Source organism: Carcharodon carcharias, chromosome 10 (genome assembly GCF_017639515.1).
Source record: "Carcharodon carcharias isolate sCarCar2 chromosome 10, sCarCar2.pri, whole genome shotgun sequence".
NCBI lineage: Eukaryota > Metazoa > Chordata > Chondrichthyes > Lamniformes > Lamnidae > Carcharodon > Carcharodon carcharias.
In genome coordinates, this window is record NC_054476.1 from 82,227,776 (window position 1) to 82,248,639 (window position 20,864).

General features: G+C 44.6%; 1 protein-coding gene across 2 annotated transcripts in view; it reads right to left on the minus strand.

Annotated features, from left to right (window-relative positions):
• The window catches only part of pdhx (pyruvate dehydrogenase complex component X), a 230,810-nt gene that overhangs the window by 41,542 nt on the left and 168,404 nt on the right, over positions 1–20,864 (minus strand). For both annotated transcript variants that reach the window (XM_041197437.1, XM_041197438.1), the window contains 2 exons: positions 17,178–17,236; positions 11,830–11,988 (listed from right to left, as the gene is read on the minus strand). In XM_041197437.1, the coding sequence (XP_041053371.1) occupies positions 11,830–11,988; positions 17,178–17,236 (218 nt within the window). The remainder of the gene's footprint in view (positions 1–11,829; positions 11,989–17,177; positions 17,237–20,864) is intronic.

Genomic DNA, 20,864 nt, shown 5'->3' on the forward strand with positions numbered 1-20,864 from the left:
CATCTCAGTTCTTTTTTTCATTTGAACATGGGATGTGCGCATCACTGGCTGCGCCAGCAATTATTGCCCATCCCTAACTTCCCTCAAGAAAGTGGTGGTGAGCTGCCTTCTTGAACTGCTGCAGTCCATGTGGTGTAGGTACACCTGCAGTTCTGTTATGGAGGGAGTTCCAGGATTTTGACCCAGCGAAAGTGAAGAAACGGCGATATATTTTCAAGTCAGGACGCTGAGTGACTTGGATGTCAGGAGCTGTGCGCTGTCACTACTATCAAGTTAGACCCCTAAGCACCAGAACTTTATCACAGCCTTATAGCATTTGAAATACTTCCCTATGACAAGCAAGACAGAAGATGCAAAATCTTGGATGGTTGTTGTTGGTGCTTGTAATTAAAATAGACATAGCAACAACATTCCCATCCACCCACTATTATGATTCACTGAAACCTGAATGTAAAACTCACACCCTACATTGTTACACTTCACTGAAATCCTAGTGACAATGCTGGATTTATTATAGGAAAATAAAACTGCTATCATTGAATGAGGCATACAAAAGGGGAGGATAAGAAAAGCAAATACAAGCCCTTTATACAAGAACTTTTATCAAAACGTTCAGCTGCGCAAATAAATGGACAGTACTAATTGCAGCCTGCATATCTCAGTACTACCTGGCACTGACATGCAGGCAGGAGCTCCTGATCAAAGTTCACAAATCTATTTTCCCTTTTTTATTGAGTGGGGATTTCAGTGGTATTCATAGCAAGCTCCTGCATGACTCCGCCAATTCATATTAATTTCACAGAATTTGAGTCATGTACAATATTGTCTAACAGCCAGATTCTGCTTGCTGCAGAGTTTAACCTATTCAGCAGCACAAGGAATAGGACAAGTATATCTGTTTATGAAAGAAGTTAGCATTCAATAGGGATAAATATTCCATGGAACAGATAATGAAGCATTTATAGGAACTTTATCACTCAAGAGCTGTTAGAATTTGCAGCTTAAAACTGCTCAATGTTGTTGATAGGGTCGATGTCAACGACAACAACTTGCATTTGTATAGTGCCTTTAATGCAGTAAAACATTCCACAAGTTCTTCACAAGAACATTATCAAACAAAATCTGAAACCGAGCCACATAGCAAGATATCAAGGCAGATAACCAAAAGATTGGCCAAACAGGTAGATTTTAAGAAACGAAGGAAAGAGAAGTGGATAGGTTTAGAGAGGAAATTCTGGAGCTTAAGGCTAGGCAGCTGTAGGCATATCCACCAACAGCGGACAGATATAAAATCGGGATTGCGCAAGAGGGCAGATAATGTGCAGGGGTGTAAGGCTGGAGGAGCTTAGAGAGATCGGAAGGGGCAAAGTAGTGGAAGAATTTGAAATAATGATGGAGTTTTTAAAATTGAGGTGGAAACCAATGTTTGAGGTGGAAACCATACTTCAGGAGGTTAAGCAAGTTGAAGAGTATACGTGGCTATATATATAAGCACAGTCCATTGTTCCTCTTATTGTGTCCATAGCCTAAAATATTCTATTTGTGACATGCTGAAGTTTCCAATCTCAGTTTTAAGCAAATTTCCCGTCCATTTTATTTAACTACGTAGACTAGTTAACATCCCAGATTGACATGAAATGGGGTCATGTCTGGACCCGCTGAATTGGGGAACAAGGGCAGGTAAGCAACCAACCTGTATAAACCAATACATCTGGCTCCAAATCATCTGTCTCTGTGAATTTGTTCTCTGCTGTTGTTTTAGTTAATGTTATGAGGGAGCTGCTCCTTCTGACTGGTTAGTTTGCTGGGCTCTTCTTTCTGGTTATTTTCCTCAATGAGGAAAATTTTAAAAAATATATATAAGTGAAGTCTGGAATCCATTTGGGTCTGCAACATGTTCCCAACTTTATTTTTCTTCAGCAAATACTCATAAGTAGACAGGAAGTAGCCTTTAGGGTCTGATTGGTTTGCACTATTGTAAGATTAGCATAAACCAATCAGCAACGTTACTGACTTACTGCAAATTTGAAGCGTTACAGACAATTAGTCTTTTCATACCCACAGGAACAAATGCTAATGTAAAGGAAATGGCAGAAGCTGTTATATATTTATTAAGAAAGTTGTGTAAAAGCTCTAAGGATTTGAGTATATGTTCTATGATAAGGGAATGAGTATATATTCTTAGTAAATGGTACTTATCAAAAATGAATCCAATTCAGCTTTTCATTCTGTAGAATGCCCCCTTGGGAACATCATTTAACTCCACCACATCAAGATGACACAGCGATTCGACACATCACTGTCTGGAGCTCGACTGTGCGCAAGAAACCCTAAAGTGCTTCACAGAAGCTCAATCAGAGAACTCAAATGACCAGCAGCTTTAAAGTATGAAGCAATGCAACGAGGTAGATTGAGGCACAACAGTAAGTGCCCTGCTAGCTCCCTTCATACGATTTCGGATTTTGTGACAATCTGTGCGAGTAGCATCCTTATTTAGTTACACCGTTGGACAGTTTTATGAAAAATAACACAGCTTTGGGAAGGATATAATAACTGAGCAGTGAGATCACAGGTGAGTTCCCTAATCTCCAAAGGGAAGTATCATAACATGAGAAGAAAAGCAAAATACTGCAGGAGCTGGAATTCTGAAATAAAAACAAAATGCTGGAAATACTCAGCAGGTCAGGCAGCATCTGTGGCGAGAGAAACAGAGTTAACCTTTCAGGTTGATGAACTTGAGTATTTCCAGTATTTTCTGTTTTTATTTCGGATCAATAACATACTGCATTTGTGGAGATGAAGACACTTTATAAATGGGACAAGGCTTTAGCATTTATTTTTTTAAAAAACGCACCTGCAATGAAATTACACATAGTAAATTGATTCAATACTCCTGCCCTTAAAAAACATCCATTTACTGTTGCCAAGGGATGTTTGTTTTAAGTTCACTGCCCTTTAAGGCCACAACATCTAATTGGTTTATGTAAGAACAACCTGAGAACAATTTTCTGGGACAGCCTTGGTGTAACGGGTAAGGCGGAATCTGCACTGGAAAGACTTGAACAGAGTTTTCAACCAGAGCTTTGTCAATGATAAAAATTAACTGTAGCATGTTAAGAACACAGCTGCAGTGAATACTCTTCCAGTTTCATCTTGCACTCTAATGCAAAATACCAGAGAACTTCACAGTTCATTAAATTTTTACTTCTGGTGAATTCCTGCTTTACCAATCCTAGGTCAAGATTGATTAAAACTTAATTATCCAGGATCTGACAACACTCATTAGAACAGACACTCATTAAACTGGTACTCATTAGAACAGGAGTACATTTAGACTTAAAAATTTCCTGCTGATGTTATTGGTCAATAAACAATAACTTTCAGCATCCCTTTATTTGCATGGCTCGTTCCCCAAATGCCACCTCACATCACTTATTAAAAATGCCACCTCCCCATTGCCCTATAACAATCAGCTAGTAATACTATGCATAACTGGAGTCATTATACAGGATTTAAGTCACAGAATAAATTAGCTGTACATTTATAGAAATTAGAAATTCTGGGCCACCAAATCTGCTTAAGGACAGGTTAACTTATTGTAGAATTGCCCAGTACCAAGATTCATCCTTAAATATAAACCTTTATTGGAGAAATTATATGTATGTGCTTGAGGGTACATAACTGATGCGTTGACTTTCATTTCAGTAAATGGCGAGCAAAAGAGAGATTAGGTTAGCATGTGGAGGCCCATGATGTGGCAATCCTGGATGGTCTATGTGTGTGAGAGATGATAACCCTTGTTGGCAGCAACTCGGTGGGTGGCAAACACAACTAAATCTACGGCACCGTGCAGCAAGTGGGTAGGAAGGGAGGATAAATGAAGTGCAGAAATGCAGTAGTAATAGAGGATTCCATAGTCAGGGGAATAGACAGAACCTTCAGCAGTCACAATCCAGGGTCCCAAATGGGACATATTTCCCAGGAGACTAGGGGCAGAATTTTCCAGCTGATGTGAGGCTAACGGAGCCCGCACGTCAGCACATTAAATGTCGTGCGCTGACATTGCGTGAGTGTCCCAAAGTCAGCGTGAGCCATCGTGATATTTCGGTTGCCGGGCACGCTCAGTTCGCTCGCCATTAATTGAAGGGCTCGTTAAGGCCCTTAACTTGCCAATTGTCCAGGATTTTGAGGGGCCCGTGCAAACTTTGGGTCAGTGCACCGGCCCAACGGGCAGGCGGGTAGGAAATTTTTAAGAAAACTTTTGCAATGTCAGGATATGTGGACTCAGAGAGGTTGTTCATGTTTTACATGAAGTATTAATTGATGAAAGTGTTTAAAACTGGCCTGTGTGATTGTTAGTAGTTGTCATCGATGTCCAAGAGGTTTTTGAGTAATTTGAAACCAGTCTGCAGATAGAATTCTTTTTCGGCCTTGCAGCTTTCCGGAGGCCTCCATTTAGCCTGGGGCTATGAGTTCTGACCTCTCCACTGGAGACAGCTGCTCTGAGGAGGAAGGGAGGGATAGAATAAGGAGGAGGCCAGGACTGAACAATCAGCCTCCAGGGGAGCCACCTTTGGGAGGTCAGGCGCAGGGCCAAGAGGTTGTCCAAGGTGCAAGGAGCCGCAGACGAAGCCACTATCCTGCTGCCGGGGTATACAGGCGGCAAAGCAGCTACCTCAATATGACTGAGGTGCAGTGCCGAAGGAGGCTCCGACTCTCAAGAGAGAGAGTCAACTATATCTGTCCGATGATTGGCCCTGAGATCTCCCCTAACTGTGTGGGTGGACATCCCATGCCAGCGGCTCTGAAGCTCACAGTTTCCCTCCACTTCTATGCCTCTGGCTCCTTCCAGGGCTCGGTGGGTGATCTTTGCTGTGTCTCGCAATCAGCTGTCCACACTTGTGTCAAGCAGGTCACAGACGCTCTGTTCAGACGGGTATCCACCTTCATTCACTTCTGCTGCGACCAGGCAAGTCAGGCACAGCGAGCCAGAGGCTTCGTGGCCATTGCTGGCTTCCCCCACGTCCAGGGTGCAATAGACTGCACACTTGTGGCCATCAAGGCGCCAGCAGGTGAGCCCGGTGCCTTCGTCAACAGGAAGGGCTTCCACTCAATGAACGTGCAGATAGTGTGTGATCACAGGATGCTGATTCTACAAGTCTGTGCAAGGTACCCAGGCAGCTCCCACGATGCCTACATCCTCAGACACTCCCAGATGCCGGGGCTCTTCAGTGCTCCGGCTTGGCTGGATGGTTGGCTGTTGGGTGAGAAGGGCTATCCCCTGTGAAGGTGGCTCATGACGCCTCTCCGCCATCCAAGAACAGAAGCTGAGCATTGGTACAATAGGAGCCAGGGCACCATAAGGGCTGTGGTGGAGAGAGCCATTGGTCTTCTCAAGATGCGCTTCCGTTACCTTGAACGCTCAGGGGGCGCACTCCAGTACCCCCCAGATCACGTCTCTCTGATCGTGGTAGTCTGCTGCGCCCTGCACAATCTTACGCTGGAAAGGGGGGATGGAACTGACAATGAAGACCTTGACACCTTGGATGAGGCGGCACATGATGAATCCAGCAGTGCCTCAGAGGGTGAGGAAGCACAGGGCGATGATGAAGGGCACAGCAATGACCCACGTTTACACCAAGGAGGCAGGGACACCCGGGACAATTTAATCCAAAGAACCTTCAGCTAGCTCCACACACATGGATCAGCAGGAACAGCATTGCCTGGAACTTCCACACGTGGCATTTAGGTGCCACATCTTCCACCTTTTCAGCTGCAACTAAGGCCTTAGTACAGAAACATCAATGTCCATCAAACACTCATGATAATTATGTGAAAAAGAAAAAAGCACCACAATGAAAAAACCCTCAGCCATGGTAACAAAGGTGGACTTTATTGTGTCCAAAATTAAAGCACACATGATTATTTCACAATGACAGAAAAATGGATCCCTATTCTAAGGCCAACACAAAATCACCAGTGACATACCCGTGGAGTGCCTAAGGTGCCTTATGCTTACATTTCCGGGTGCTATGTCTACGTGCTGCCCCATTGCTCGAATTGGCTTGTGAGACAGCCTGCTGACTCTGCTGTCCTACTGGCTAAGATGACCTTGGCAGGTGTCCTCTGGCCCGTGGAGCCTGTAATGGCCCCACTGGGAGGGAGTGGTCAGTTCCTGAACTGTGCCTCCCCAGTTGTCGTAGCCTCAACGGAAGAAATGTTGACTGGCAGAGGGGCGGAGGAGCTGCTGCCTTCATCCAGCGCACCATGGGAGGAGCTCGCAGCGACAACAGGTAACTGCTGCACCGACATGAGGTACAAATCTACCTCTCTGCTCACCGTGGATGCATGGGCACTGAGTGCTGGCGCTTGGTGTCCACAACATCTTTCACAATGGGAAGGACCACCTGTGGCCAGTACCGCTGTGAGGGCTTGCAGGTCAGAGCGTAGCCCAATCATATTTTGATTCATTTGGTGGAGGCCCCTCTCTATGAGAGTCGCCAATCTCTCATTGAAGGAAGCCTGAAGCTCTGCCCTGAGGGCGGAATCTTCACATGCACTCTGCCTAGACTCCTCCGTCGCAGAAAGCAACTGAACCACTCCCTCATGCAACCCTGCCAGATGCAAATGCACTTCCTGCCACCTGTCTTGCAGCTGCTGCAATGGGGGCAACTCCAGAGGCACGTCATCTGTGCTGGACTCAGCATGTGCCTCATCCCTTGCAGCCCTCCAGCTGCTAAAGCCATCAGCACTCTGTCCCTACCATCTCCTCCAACGATTGTGAAGTGCCCTCTCCACTGTGACCCGGGACACTAGCTGATGGTAAAGTCCCCACCGAGGTGTGTGTGTCTGTGCTGGTGCCTGACTGGCTGAAATGATGTGCCGCAAGTTACACATGTTGGGCCTCAGGTGTGGAGGGGGGGCTGCGGTGCGGACGTGTGGGTCGCTCTGGTGGTGATGCTGAAATTAACAACAAGGACAGTGCATCAGTTAGCGTGCATTCACTTCAACCTTTCATCGCTTTTCCCCTCCAGCCTCATAAGTCGCTACCCTTAAAGACCCTAAGGAGAAGAACATTGGTGAAGTGGAAATGAGTCAAGACGGGCCCCAACCATAAAACGCACAGGCAGACAGGCTGGTCAGATGGCCTCATGAATGCCACATGGCTTGTTATGAACCATAGGAGTGGGAAGAGTGCAGGGATACCTGACCTGGATACATTGTTGCCTGGATAGTTGCGGGGCTGAGGAAACATCTCAAACAGTTGTGACATTTTCCGCCGCACACAGGGGGCTGAGAGGTCATATTATTACCCTTCATTCCGTAAGTAGGGGCATAGACTAGGTGGCCAGAAGGCAACATTTCCCCTTGGCGCAGGAATGAGTAATGTGGTGGCATTCATCTAAGTTGAGTGCCATGAGGTTCACAGCTGAGGCGCTGAAGACCTTTTGGACAAAGTAATGTGGGGCGCACTGGCTGAAAGGGTGCAGGAGGTCCCAAGCCTCCTTGAATGGAATAAGTCTTTGGCTGTGCAGCAGCGATCCAATGGCAGTTAGACCATGGCGATAGTGGTCACAAATGGGATAAGGTGACTTTGGAAGGTGGTGGAGATGCTATTCCTCAAGGGGATGAGGGTCTCTTCTGTATGACCCAAACATCAGAATGTCTCAGTCTGTGAATGAGCATTGTTGCAGCATTAACGATTGCAGCAACCATCAGTGGTTTGGATGGTGTGCAGACAGAGTGGATGGGACTGTGGACCTCAAATACCTGCCCGCTGGACCCCAGCCTCACCGCCCCCAGCCGCCCTGGCCTCTTGCCCTGCCCCAACCCCCTCCCCCAACGGTCCCCTTGGACACATTCGGCGTCCATCATTTTGAATAGCACACGGGTCCTAGCGCCAATGGCAAGGAGGTGCAACTAGGTGCAGTGCCGATGCTAGCAGCTGGGACTTGCCCAAAAGACCTTGAGGCACCCCTTGGACCATCTTATTACCACCAATATGACATGTGTTGGAGTTCTGAGTATGTGTCTCACGGCTTCCCCTGCAGCTTGCCCCAAACTACTCAAATGCCACAAAAACCAATATATACTGTGGGGAAAGCCCTTCTTCTCCTCAACCACTAAGGCTGATGTAAGCATTATCAGTACCCATTTGCCCACCCATGGCCTGCTCCTCGAAGGATGTGAGGCGCTGGTGGAGGGTGCGCCCACCTCCAGTCCTCAGGCGCTCCTGGGCAGTGTGGTTACTTTTTGCCTGAAAAACAGAGAAGAGGATTTATTGGGGTAGCCCGCCCATGTACTCTGCACGCGCATGCCGCACCCCACCCACAGTGGCCCATCTGAGGCCTCCAGCAGCTCCCGTCCACACTACTAGGGATGAGTTCCCAGAATATATTACGGCTGGTCCCAACCCCCTCCCCCAACGGTCCCCTTGGACACATTTGGCGTCCATCATTTTGAATAGTACACGGGTCCTAGCGCCAATGGCAAGGAGGTGCAACTAGGTGCAGTGCCGATGCCAGCAGATGGGACTTGCCCAAAAGACCTTGAGGCACCCCTTGCACCATCTCATTACCACCAATATGACATGTGTTGGAGTTCTGAGTATGTGTTGTGCAGCCTCCCCTGCAGCTTGCCCCCAAACTACTCAAATGCCACAGAAACCAATATATGCTGCGGGGAAAGCCCTTCTTCTCCTCAACCACTAAGGCTGATGTAAGCATTGTCAGTAGCCATTTGCCCACCCAGCGTGCGTCGGATGCCCTGTGCAGTAACGACAGCCATATACGGTGTTTGGCGGGGGGGGGGGGGGGGGGGGGGGGGGGGGGGGGGGGGGTCAAATGGGCAAGACAGACACATGGTACTCACCCGTCTGGAGTGCAGCAGATCGTTGTCTACATTGTGCGCCAGATGTCACCATGGGCACTTACAGCCTCACCAGCCTCCTCCCACACCTGGCTGGTGACATGGGGAGCCCTCCTCCTCCCATCCTCAGGATACAGAATCTGACGCCAGTTTCCCACCTCTTGCAGGAGGGCAGCAAGGCATGCATCCGAAAATCTGAGAGCACAATGGCCCCCCCCGCTGGCCTCTCCTGCAACCTGCGCCCCCCTCTCCTCCTCCACCTCTGCCCTCCTTAGAACATTTCTACCTCTCTCAGTGGCCATGGTGCACTGCCTCAAGCAGGCTCCCTGGCCACTCTTTAAACAGGCTGCCGGCTCCTCATTGGAACCGGCAGTCTGAGGCCGCCCGCCCCAGCGACTATTTTCCCATTCTTCATGGGAGCCTCAAAGCCGCGGTGCAGGCCTTAATTGGCTGCCCGCCGCTGAGTCGGTTGGGCTCGCCCGACTGATGAATGTAAAATTCTGGCCTAGGTATGGAATAACATGGAGCAGGTGCAAAAGATTTTGCAGAGGGAAGGGGAGTATGCAAAATGCCACAGCTCATGTTGAAATACAGTTCTGCAAAGGGAGTTTCATTCCTTAGGAGATAAAAATTGAAAAGCGGGACTTCAAGCTTAGTAATCCCAGCAATATGCTGGTCAATATAGGAACTAGAAGACAATGAAGTTAGACGCACAATTGGAAATATGGTGTATGAGGTAAGGTTTCAGATTCCTGGTACAATGAGACCAGTGAGCTAGCATCCTGCACATCATGGATGGGTTTCACCTGTACTGGATGGAACCAATGTGCTAGCTGGGAGAATAACTGGTGCATTGTGAGGTTTTATACTAATGTGGTGGATGAAAAGGGAAAAAATGATGAGGAAGCATAACTGGGAGTCGAAGGAACAGTAAGATAAGACAGAAAATATATCAAAAGGAGGATGGACTAAAATAAGTGAAACTGCCAAACAGACAGAGAGATGTTTGAGGCATGTGTATGTAATATAAGGGTAGGGAAATATTTGGGAGATGGTAACCACAACATTGTTATGTTTGATAAAGAAGTTAAATAGGAGAGGAAGTCAGCAATAAAGGTATTTGGCAAGGGAACAGTCAATGATAAAGATGTTTGGTGAGGAAGCAGTCAATTACAAAGGTATTTGACTAGGGAACAGTCAGGGTAAAGATATGAGATTAAAAGGGGAACAAGTCAAAATAACCCAAATTGAAAAATTAGTAAGAAAGATAGGATGCAAACAATAGAAAACAGATTATTAGGAATAGACAAATTAAAATTAAACTGAGACTTAAAGAAAGAGGCATGCAAGGAATCAAGCTTACTAATACAAAAGGAACAAAGCTGAATAAATGAAATACAATGAAACAAAAAAAAAGGTTTAGAAAGGCTGAGGGGGTTAAAAAAAAACAAAAATTGGCATGTAAAACTGGTCAAGGATTTTATAAATGCACTAAAAGTAAAAAAAGTGTAGGACTGATTAGCAAGGGGGAAGAAAGTCTAATGAAGGATAAAGGGATGGTGGAAATATTAAATTAATACTTTGCCCTGGTTGTCACAGAATAAATGGGAATGAACCAAAAGGAAACACTACTGAACAAACTGGAGTTAAGTGAGAAGTGCAAAAGGCACCAAGGCTTGAGGGCACACATCCTAGAATGCTGAGGGAAATCAGGAAGGAAATAGCAGAGAGTCTGACCACAATCTTACAAACATTCTTGGATGTGGAAATTGTGCCTGATGACTGGAGAATTGCCAGTAAAAATTTGTCTTAGTTTGGAAGTAGATTGGCAATCTCACTCCAACCCCGCAGGATGGTTGCTATGGGGAGTGGAACTTGTCATCTTGGTGCAGTAAGGAGTGCTGCTCTGCAGTGCAGTTTTGATTGTACATCTAGCTTGCACTCTATCTGACTCAGACTACTGATGCTTTATCTGGGATATGTGGAAAATGGTATTACTCCACCTTCCAGGATTAACATCTCTCCCCTTGAGTTTAAATTTCATTCTTTGAAAAAAATCTCAAACAAACAAAAATACACCTATAATACCTCATGTCGAACTGTTTAACACTAGTCCTGCTGCATTGCCTATTCTTAGTCATTACATAAAAATGATGCAGATCTTTTCACATCACAGTTTTTCCTAAATAACTTCAGTTTTGTTTCCTTGTCATACTGCAGTATTTTCCTGGTTGAACAGGTTGGCTCAATTCGGCCTTCGAATATATTGCCAATTTTGGATTGTCACAGGTTACACTGGAGATGGGTCTCTACATTTCTCCACTCAACAGCATGCCATGCCAGCCTAAGTAAGTACAGATATCAAAAGGGTTCATTTGCACAATAGGTTTAGCATTGGTGCACAGCGATGCTAAACTTGTGTAATTGAAATCAAGTGTTGAGACCTGAAGCAGGTCCCCTCTTGTTCTGGTGCCAGACCATGCTTGACTCTGGACTTGGGTTGAAATTACACTTTGCACCGATATTATTGTTATATTGTAAAGGTGCCCTTAGTGTACTGGGTATCACAAGTGTGAATCAAGTCCTGCCACTCTATTACTCTGCAACATGCCATAAGGCTTTTGGCAAGAGGCCTCAAAACCTGAACAGCTTTGGTATCAGACCTTCTAAAAGTCAGTGTTTCTTATGGTAAGTGTAGAAAAAAGCAACAATCGTGCTATGCTGAATTTCCATCAATCTGTTTTCTTAAGTATGCTAAAATTCTTATTAAACTGTATTGTAATTTACAAAACACTGGACAATCTATCATAATGATTTGAACAGAAATATTAAGTAGATGTATCAATTCTATCGAGAAGACAGGCTTTACACCAACATGTTAACATTCATGGTGGTGAAAGGATTAAATAAAATGCTGATTTCTGTCACTATTCTCGTGGCATTCAGACCCTCTTGTCCTACCTTGACCATGGTGGAAATTTCCTCTATTCCCTTGGTAGCAGCATCTCGCACGATTGGTGTAACGAGACCACGCTCCGTAGCAACTGCCACTGCGATGTCAATAGAGCTCAGCTGATGAGGGCCCTCATCGTTCCAGGTGGAGTTCACATCCGGCATTTGCTTCAAAAGATTTTCATCGAGAGAAAAGGGAGGGAGCAAGGGAGGTGTGAGGGTGGAGGAAAAAAGACAGCTGTCATAGAAAGAACTGGAGTGGGCAAAACAAAATGCTTGTGTTATAAATAGAAGCAATTTACCATCAAATGGTAATGCCCACTGTAGATTTAGTGACTGTGGGATTATGTTCTAAATCTTTTATGGTTAATCTTGCGTCCAAGATGTTATTCTTGACACCTTAACTTCTGCCAACAGTCTGCTTCAATCTACCCTCTCCCATCCTCAAGAATTTTAAACAATTTCTATCACATTGCCCATAATCTGCATTGTTCTATCAAAATAGGCCAGTTTTTCCAAGTCTATTTTTGCATTTATGTTTCCTCATGCCAGGCAGCATTCTAGTGATACCACACAAGGGGAGAGAGAAGGGAGTCAGGATAGCGAGAAATGAGTTCCGTGGGGCAGGAACAGGCTGACCTCTCTCTCTCCTTGTCCAGTCCCTTCCCACATACATCCGTGATTCCTCTGACACCTTACGTCACATCAACAATTTCCAGTTCCCTGGCCCCAACCGCCTCCTCTTCACCATGGACATCCAATCCCTCTACACCTCCATCCCCCACCGGGATGGTCTGAGGGCTCTCAGCTTCTTTCTCGAACAGAGGCCCGAACAATCCCCATCCACCACTACTCTCCTCCGTCTGGCTGAACTTGTTCTCATACTGAACAATTTCTCCTTTAACTCCTTTCACTTCCTCCAAATAAAAGGTGTGGCTATGGGTACCCGCATGGGCCCCAGCTATGCCTGTCTCTTTATGGGGTATGTGGAACATTCCTTGTTTCAGTCCTACTCCGGTCCCCTTCCACAACTCTTTCTCCGGTACATCGATGATTACTTCGGTGCTGCTTCATGCTCTCGTCGGCACCTGGAAAAATTATTAACTTTGCTTCCAATCTCCACCCCTCTATCATTTTCACATGGTCCATCTCTGACACTTCCCTTCCTTGACCTGTCTCAATTTCTGGTGATAGACTGTCCATCAATATCCATTACAAGCCTACCGACTCCCACAGCTACCTCGACTACAGCTCCTCACACCCCGCTTCCTGTAAGGACTCCATCTCATTCTCTCAGTTCCTTCGGCTCCATCGCATCTGTTCTGATGATACTACCTTCAAAAACAGTTCCTCTGACATGTCCTCCTTCCTTAACCGAGGTTTTCCACCCACAGTTGTTGACAGGGCCCTCAACTGTGTCTGGCCCAACTCCCGCGCATCCGCCCTCACGCCTTCTCCTCCCGCCCAGAAACATGATAGGGTCCCCCTTGTCCTCACTTATCACCCCACCAGCCTCTGCATTGAAAGGATCATCCTCCGCCATTTCTACCAACTCCAGCATGATGCCACACATCTTCCCTTCAACACCCTGGCGGCATTCTGTAGGGATCGTTCCCTCCGGGACACCCTGGTCCACTCCTCCATCACCCCCTACTCCTCAACCCCCACTTATGGCACCACCCCATGCAAACGCAAAAAATGCAACACCTGCCCCTTCACTTCCTCTCTCCTCACCGTTCAAGGGCCCAAACACTCCTTTCAAGTTAAGCAGCGTTTCACCTGCATTTCCCCCAACTTAGTCTACTGCATTCGTTGCTCCCAATGCGGTTTCCTCTACATTGGAGAGACCAAATGCAGACTGGGTGACCACTTTGCAGAACACCTTCGGTTTGTCCGCAAGCATTACCTGTCGCTTGCCATTTTAATACTCCACCCTGCTCTCTTGCCCACATGTCTGTCCTTGGCTTGCTGCATTGTTCCAGTGAAGCTCAATGCAAACTGGAGGAACAGCACCTCATCTTCCGACTAGACAGCCTTCCGGATTGAATATTGAGTTCAACAACTTTAGATCTTGAACTCCCTCCTCCATCCCCACCCCCTTTCCGTTTCTTCCCCCTTCCTTATGTTTTTTCCAATAATTTATATAGATTTTTCTTTTCCCACCTTTTTCCATTATTTTTAAATGTATTCCACCCATCACTTTTTTCACCCCACCCCCACTAGAGCTATCTTGCTTGTCCTGCTCTCCACTCTTAATTAGCACATTCTTTTAGATAATATCACCACCTACAACACCTCTTTGTTCTTTTGTCTGTGACATCTTTTGGTTATCTCCTCCTATCACTGCTTGCTTGTCCCAACAACAGCCCCCCTTCTCCCCACCCCTCTTAAACCAGCTTATATTTCACCCCTTTCCTATTTCTACTTAGTTGTATTGAAGGGTCATGAGGACTCAAAACGTCAACTTTGCTCTTCTCTGCCGATGCTGCCAGACCTGCTGAGTTTTTCCAGGTATTCTGTTTTTGTTTTGGATTTCCAGCATTCCCAATTTTTTTGTTTTTATCTCATTGTTCCTTTGGCAATCTGTGTTGGTTACTTTTAGCTATTTTTTGTTCATCCAGATGTGTGGCAATTTCATTTTAATTAATGACTCTAAAATTTAAGCTAATTGACCTATAATTATCTGGATTAGCTGAGTCCCTTTCTAAAAATCAGCATTACATTAGACACTTTCCAGTCCTCCCATATACATCCACACTTAGTCTTCAAGTACAATTTCTAGAGTCTAGGCAAATTCTTCCCTTAACACCCTCAGGATTCTGGGCTCTGAAGCTTTGCCTTCCTCTGGCATAACTGAATTATCTGAAATATTATTTTATTTATCATAATATCACTCATCTCACTCTCAACCAATTCAGAATTCATCTCTCTCCACCATCCTTCTCTTTACTAAATACTTAGTAAATACCTCTGCCATCATCTACATCTATCATCTATAAACTGACAATCCTCTTCTCTCATGGGTTCCACCTAACATTTAATAATTCTCTTTTTACTGGTTTCTGACATTTTTCACACTCTCTTTGTTTCTCTTATCTCACTTAACCTCCTACTTCCTCAGATAGGCCCTCTTATTCATTCAATGGTTTCTAACCTCTATTTATCCATGGGATCCTAAAACCACTGGTAATTTTCTTTTTTAAAAATAGAATCTATTTATTCTTTACTTTTGTAATTTCTTTATTAAAAACGTCCACTGTTGCCCTATAGTCCTGTGTCACTGTGCCCTTCCATCTCACCTCAGCTAGCTTGCTTCATTTTTCTGAAATCTGTCCTAATCCAATTTGCTTTTTTAGTCTTTGTGCACGATTTACAGTTTCTGGTTAACTTAGCCCTCATCATACTTTGATCACCATCATTTATTTTATCTATGTGACCCATTTTATTCCTTATAACCAGAACAAATAATGCCTACACCTTACCGCTTGAAGAAAGAATCTTGTACACAATTTAGGAATCCCATTCTCTTTTCTCCCTCTCTGTCCCATCGATCAGTGAATTTTTCAAATCTTTTTTGTTATTCCGATTCATCTTTCTAATCCCAGTGCAGATTCCTTTCTACATTTTCTTCCCAGGATTTGGAGGATTGTAACACACCCTACTCACTTAACAAGTCATTTTATTTTAATCTTCAAGTTCTAACCATATTGACTTTCTCTCTAAATCCTTCCTTGTGACATCTTCCCTTTCTACAAACTTATTCTCACTTCAACCAATACTGTCCCAATTTTCTTCTTAGATAGACCCACGGGATGGAGCTTTCACTCTGTTTCAATGGGTTCTAAGGTCCAATGAGAAGTCCAATGTGCGATCTGTAGACTCTGCCACATGTGAAGTAGGTGGTGCTTGAAGGGTTTGGTAGATGGGTTGTTTGGAGGTTTTGAGGCTCCGACCCTCAACTTCGCCTCTGCACATTCTCGACAAGCCTCTTGATGTATTCAGGGCCTTCCTGAATGAATCATCGCTATTTTGGGCAGTCTACCCTTTGGTCCTAAGAATATATATCTCTCAATACATCAACAGTTAATGTTTAAATCTTCCACATTTTGCGGGAATGACAAATCATTATCTCTTCAGGTGCTGACATTTTTGGTTAGTTTTTAGCCCACTTCAATATTACATTCTCTTAATATCAGCTAGTTTGTTTAGCACCTCCCTCCCAGTCTGCACTGAATTCACACACTTGCCAAATTACCATTTTAGAAGCTCTTACTCTCACTTTTCTTTTCCCATCTCATGCCATTAGCCAGCTCTTGCAAGACATAATCACGATTAGCTCCTCCATAGCAAATTACTTAATTTTTTGAATGTATTCTAATAATTCCATCTTGTTGCATGGTAGCAATTGTAAAGAGGTTCATTATTAAGATCCCTTTAAACACCAAGACATTTGATTTATTTTTAAATTAGGCAAGCATTTTACTCTTCTTTACTGGGTCTCTTTGCATGTTACTCCTCCTCATTTGCATCTAAGAGGCTCTCAGTTTAAAATACACCCATTTATAAAACATGAATGTATTTACAAGAAATATGGAAAAGTCATGCTGCTCTGCAAAATCTGACCTATACAGAACCCTCTGCTTACTTTGGGGAACAGGAATATTTAGTCACTCATGAACTATTTTAATAGCTCATTAGTGCAACTTTCCTCAGGGCACAGCTTTAGCTTGTACTTGGCCTTTAAAATCCATGCAATGCTATTTGCTTGCTGTTTTTCAGGGGTGTCAGTGATTGAAAGGGGCTAAAGGGATTCCTGAAGAAATGTTCACAACTAGGATACTTAAAATATAAAGATAGCTTCCTGGTTACAATTCGATTACTGAGGCTACGTGTTGTCCAACGAATTGTTTGAGGCAAAAAAACCCTACAACTGCCAGCATTGGTCAAGAGAGAGAACAGAAGGGGTCAGGCCCTTTGTAGAAGTCCTGAGCTTCGACGTGTCTGTTCTCTCCATGGATTCTGACTGACCTGCTGTATTTCCAGCATTGTATGTTCTTCTTTCTATTATTTTAGAGGGTTGAGTCGGGGTTTGAAACTGGTCTCATACATTGGCAGCATCTTAACTGTATACCTTCTCATTTTTGGCAGAGCAGGGTTAAAGATGCCTGCTCGAGTACCCGTACATACAGGCATTGTACCGGTTCTATCAACTCTGTATTATCCCAACTCATGGTTCTAGGCTTGGGCGCATCAGTTTACTCTAGTCAGGGCCACGAGGAGACTCTGAATGACATTACCATTCCTGATGAAAAGGGAATCTCTTACACTGTACCATTCCTCTTTCAAAGTCCACTTACTTTCAGTGTGACAGCAGCTGCCTTAATAATGAAATCATTCACTGAGATCTTGATATCATCTAGAAAAAAAAACAATAAAAAGCAATGAGACTGCAGGGACTTGTGATTCTGATGCAGCTTTTCATTAGTTCATTGTTTTAAAAAAAAAGGGCAGTGGAATGCTAATGTCATTTTGACATTTCTGCACAGACCCCTCCTCTGTTGTTGTGAATAGTGTCCCAGCAGATGTGATACAGAGATGTGCATAGCTTTCTAAGGGTTAAGGACATTTACTGTGCTAAAGTTTCTATACAATTAGCTGAGTTACAGGCTCTGAGCCAACATTTGCCTGAATGAATGCACTTGTGATATTTTAAAACTTTGTTCAAATTGTACAATATTTTTCAAAAAGTATTTAAGGGAAAATGTTTGCAGAGGCTTCAAAACCAGTAAAAAAAACATTCCATCGTTCAGACAGGCCTCTGGTCAGGATATACTGAAAATAACAGTTTCTTAATGCAGGCTGCAGAGATACATATTTATATCATATATGTGAGGTCTACAGTGGAAGTTTGTCTTCTGTGGTTTACTGCAGTACATGAAATTATCCTGCTCATCAGCCAGCTGAGTTACTTGCTTTTTTCCCAGCCTCTGTATCTTCTGGTTTTCTCTCTTTGCTGGCACACATTCTGGCTTTATTTTACAGTGTTCTCTGATGGAAGTGATTCTCACACTTTGTTTATCTCTGGGATGTATCTTTTAATCCTGAACAACAATCCCTTAGTTCTCAGCCATGACAAATACTTTCCCTGCTTCTGGTGCTCAATGAACTTACACAGTAATCAGTGAACCACAGAGGCCAGGATGGACGTGTTTGATCCCTGTCCGTACTGGGCTATCTCGCCTCAGCCAGCGCAATTATAGAGCACAGCACAGATTCAGGAGTGGAAACATCAAAGAAGGTTGCTCCCTTTGGACTTCAGTCCAGTTAGAAAATGATAGTACATAGAAATCCACAAGGATTACAGATAACACAAGCTGGTCATTCGACCCAAATCAGGCCCTGTCAGATTTACACTCCACCTTCTTTGTATGTGTTCATCGGATTACTCTTTCCCCAGCTACATTAGTAGGAGGTGTGGGGAAGGGGAACGGGTGGGGGGGAGAAGAAATGAAACAGCCAATGAAAACTATATGGCACTACAGAAGAGCGCTGAACATCAGGTGGCTGCAGTACACTTGAATCTGCTGAATATTTAGAATAGCACCTTTAGTGTAATAATAAAGTTCCCCTCACAAGAGGAGTCCATGTCCAAATGCAGCAAGAGCTGGACAATATCCAGACTTGGGCTGACAAGTAGTAAATAACGTTCACGCCACACAAGTATCAGGCAATGACCATCTCAAACAGGAGAGAATCCAGCCATTGCCCCTTGATGTTCAAAGGCTTTACCATCACTGAATCCCCCACTATCAACATCCTGGGGAGTTACCATTGACCAGAAACAGAGTTGGACTAGCCATATAAATACTGTGGCTACAAGAGCAGGTCAGAAACTAGGAATTGTGCGACGAGTAACTCACCTCCTGACTCCCCAAAGACTGTCCATCATCTACAAGGCACAATTCAGAGTTTGATGGAATACTCCCCACTTGCCTGGATGAGTGTAGCTCCCGCAACACTCAAGAAGCTTCACACCGTCCAGGACAAAGCAGCCCACTTGATTGGCACCACATCCACAAACATTCACTCTCTCCTTCACCTACGCACAGCAGCAGCAGTGTGTACTACAGGAATTCACCAAGGCTCCTTAGACAGCACCTTCCAAACCCACGACCACTACCGTCTAGAAGAACGAGGGCAGCAGATAAATGGGAACACCACCACCTGGAAGTTCCCCTCCAAGTCACTCACCACCCTGACTTGGAAATATATCGCCATTCCTTCACTGTCGCCGGGACAAAATCCTGGAACTCCCTCCTTAACAGCACTGTGGGTGTACCTACACCACATGGGCTGCAGTGGTTCAAGAAGGCAGCTCACCACCATCTTCTCAAGGGCAATTAGGAATGGGCAATAAATGCTGGCCCAGCCAGCGACACCCACAATCCCGTGAATGAACTTTAAAAAATGGACACCCAAGAGTATCAGCGAAGTTAATCGATGACTGATACAGTTGCAGAGAACTGGCAAAGCAGAGAGGATTTGGGAGGAACTAGGGCAGAGACAACCAATGAATGATGGAGTTCAGAGACACAGGAGGACTGAATGGCACTGGCTGGATTGAAAAGCTGAAGGGGGTTGCAGATGTCGGATGAGGCTGAAGAGAGATTTATAAATGAAGAAAATGGCTGCGAACCTGATGTGTAGGGGGATAGGGAACTTACAGAAGTTGGCTAGATTTGGACTGATGGTTGAGTTGGATGTAATGTGGGATGGGCTGTGGTCAGTAGAGGTCAGACAAGTTCAAGCTTATGTAATGGCAGGGCTCAGGGGGCTGCAAGAAGAGTGGTGGAAAAGTTGTGTCTGGAGATAAAAACATGATGAGGGTTTTGCTATTGGTGAACCTCAGTTAAGGACGGAGTTAGTGAATTCTGTGGAAGTGGTAATGAGCAGTCTGAGTGATGGATTGTATTTGGAGCTTGAAGTTCAGCTCAGAGTTAAACATATCACGAGAATTATGTACAGTCCAGTTCAAACAGAGTGATCATCCAGGAGGGGAAATGAAAGTTAGGGGCAAGGACAGGCTAAGCCTTTGTCTTCATGGATAATATATATATGCATTGAGCAGCATTCCTGGAACAGATGGCTTGGCCTAGTCACTGTTAAGTTGAAGAAAGTTCCCCTTATCTAAAGTTTGATGTCAGAAAGCAATCTGATGGTACAGTTGTGACTGTGTAGTATAATAGAAGTTGAGGTGTGTGTTGTCAGCATACATGTGGAAGCTGGCATCTTGCCTGCAGATGGTGTTACTGAAGGACAACATTTAAAGGAGGAATAGAAAGAAGGCGAAGGATAGATCTTTGGAGTGCACTCAAAGTGATTGCACAGCGGTAGGAGGCATCAAAAAAAGAACTTGCATTTATATAATACCTTTGACAACCTCAGGACGTCCCAAAGCATCTCACTGTCAATAGAGTACTTTTGAAATCTCGTCACTGTCGTAAGTGTAAGAAACATGACAGCCAATTTGTGCAGAGCAAGGCCACCCCCGTAAGCAGCAATGAGACCAGTGTTACTGGTTGAGCTATAAATGGTAGGCTAGGACACCAGAACTCCCTTGCTCTTCTTTGAAAGGCTGCCTTGAGATCTTCTACACCCGCCTGCGAGGTTTAACATCTCATCAAAAAGACAGCACCTCTGACAGCGCAGCATTCCCTCAGTATTGAACTAGAATCTCTGGGATAGGGCCTAACTTCGAAGAAAGTGAGAAATCAGCCTTTGCCAGTGAAACCTAATTTTGATGCTTTAACTAAATAATTCCACACATTTTGCTTTCAAGTTGATGTTACTGTGGCTTTTTGATTAAACAGGACATGATTAATTGTAGCTAAGGTTCTGTGAAAAGCTGGAATTTGATGAGCTCTTTCATGTATGTCTTTTATTTTTGTGCCTTAAAATGACACTTGTCTGAACAAAGAAAGATAGCTGCTCTATAAGGAAAGTGCCCTCACTTAGTGCAATAAGGAGCCTAACCCAAACTAGTT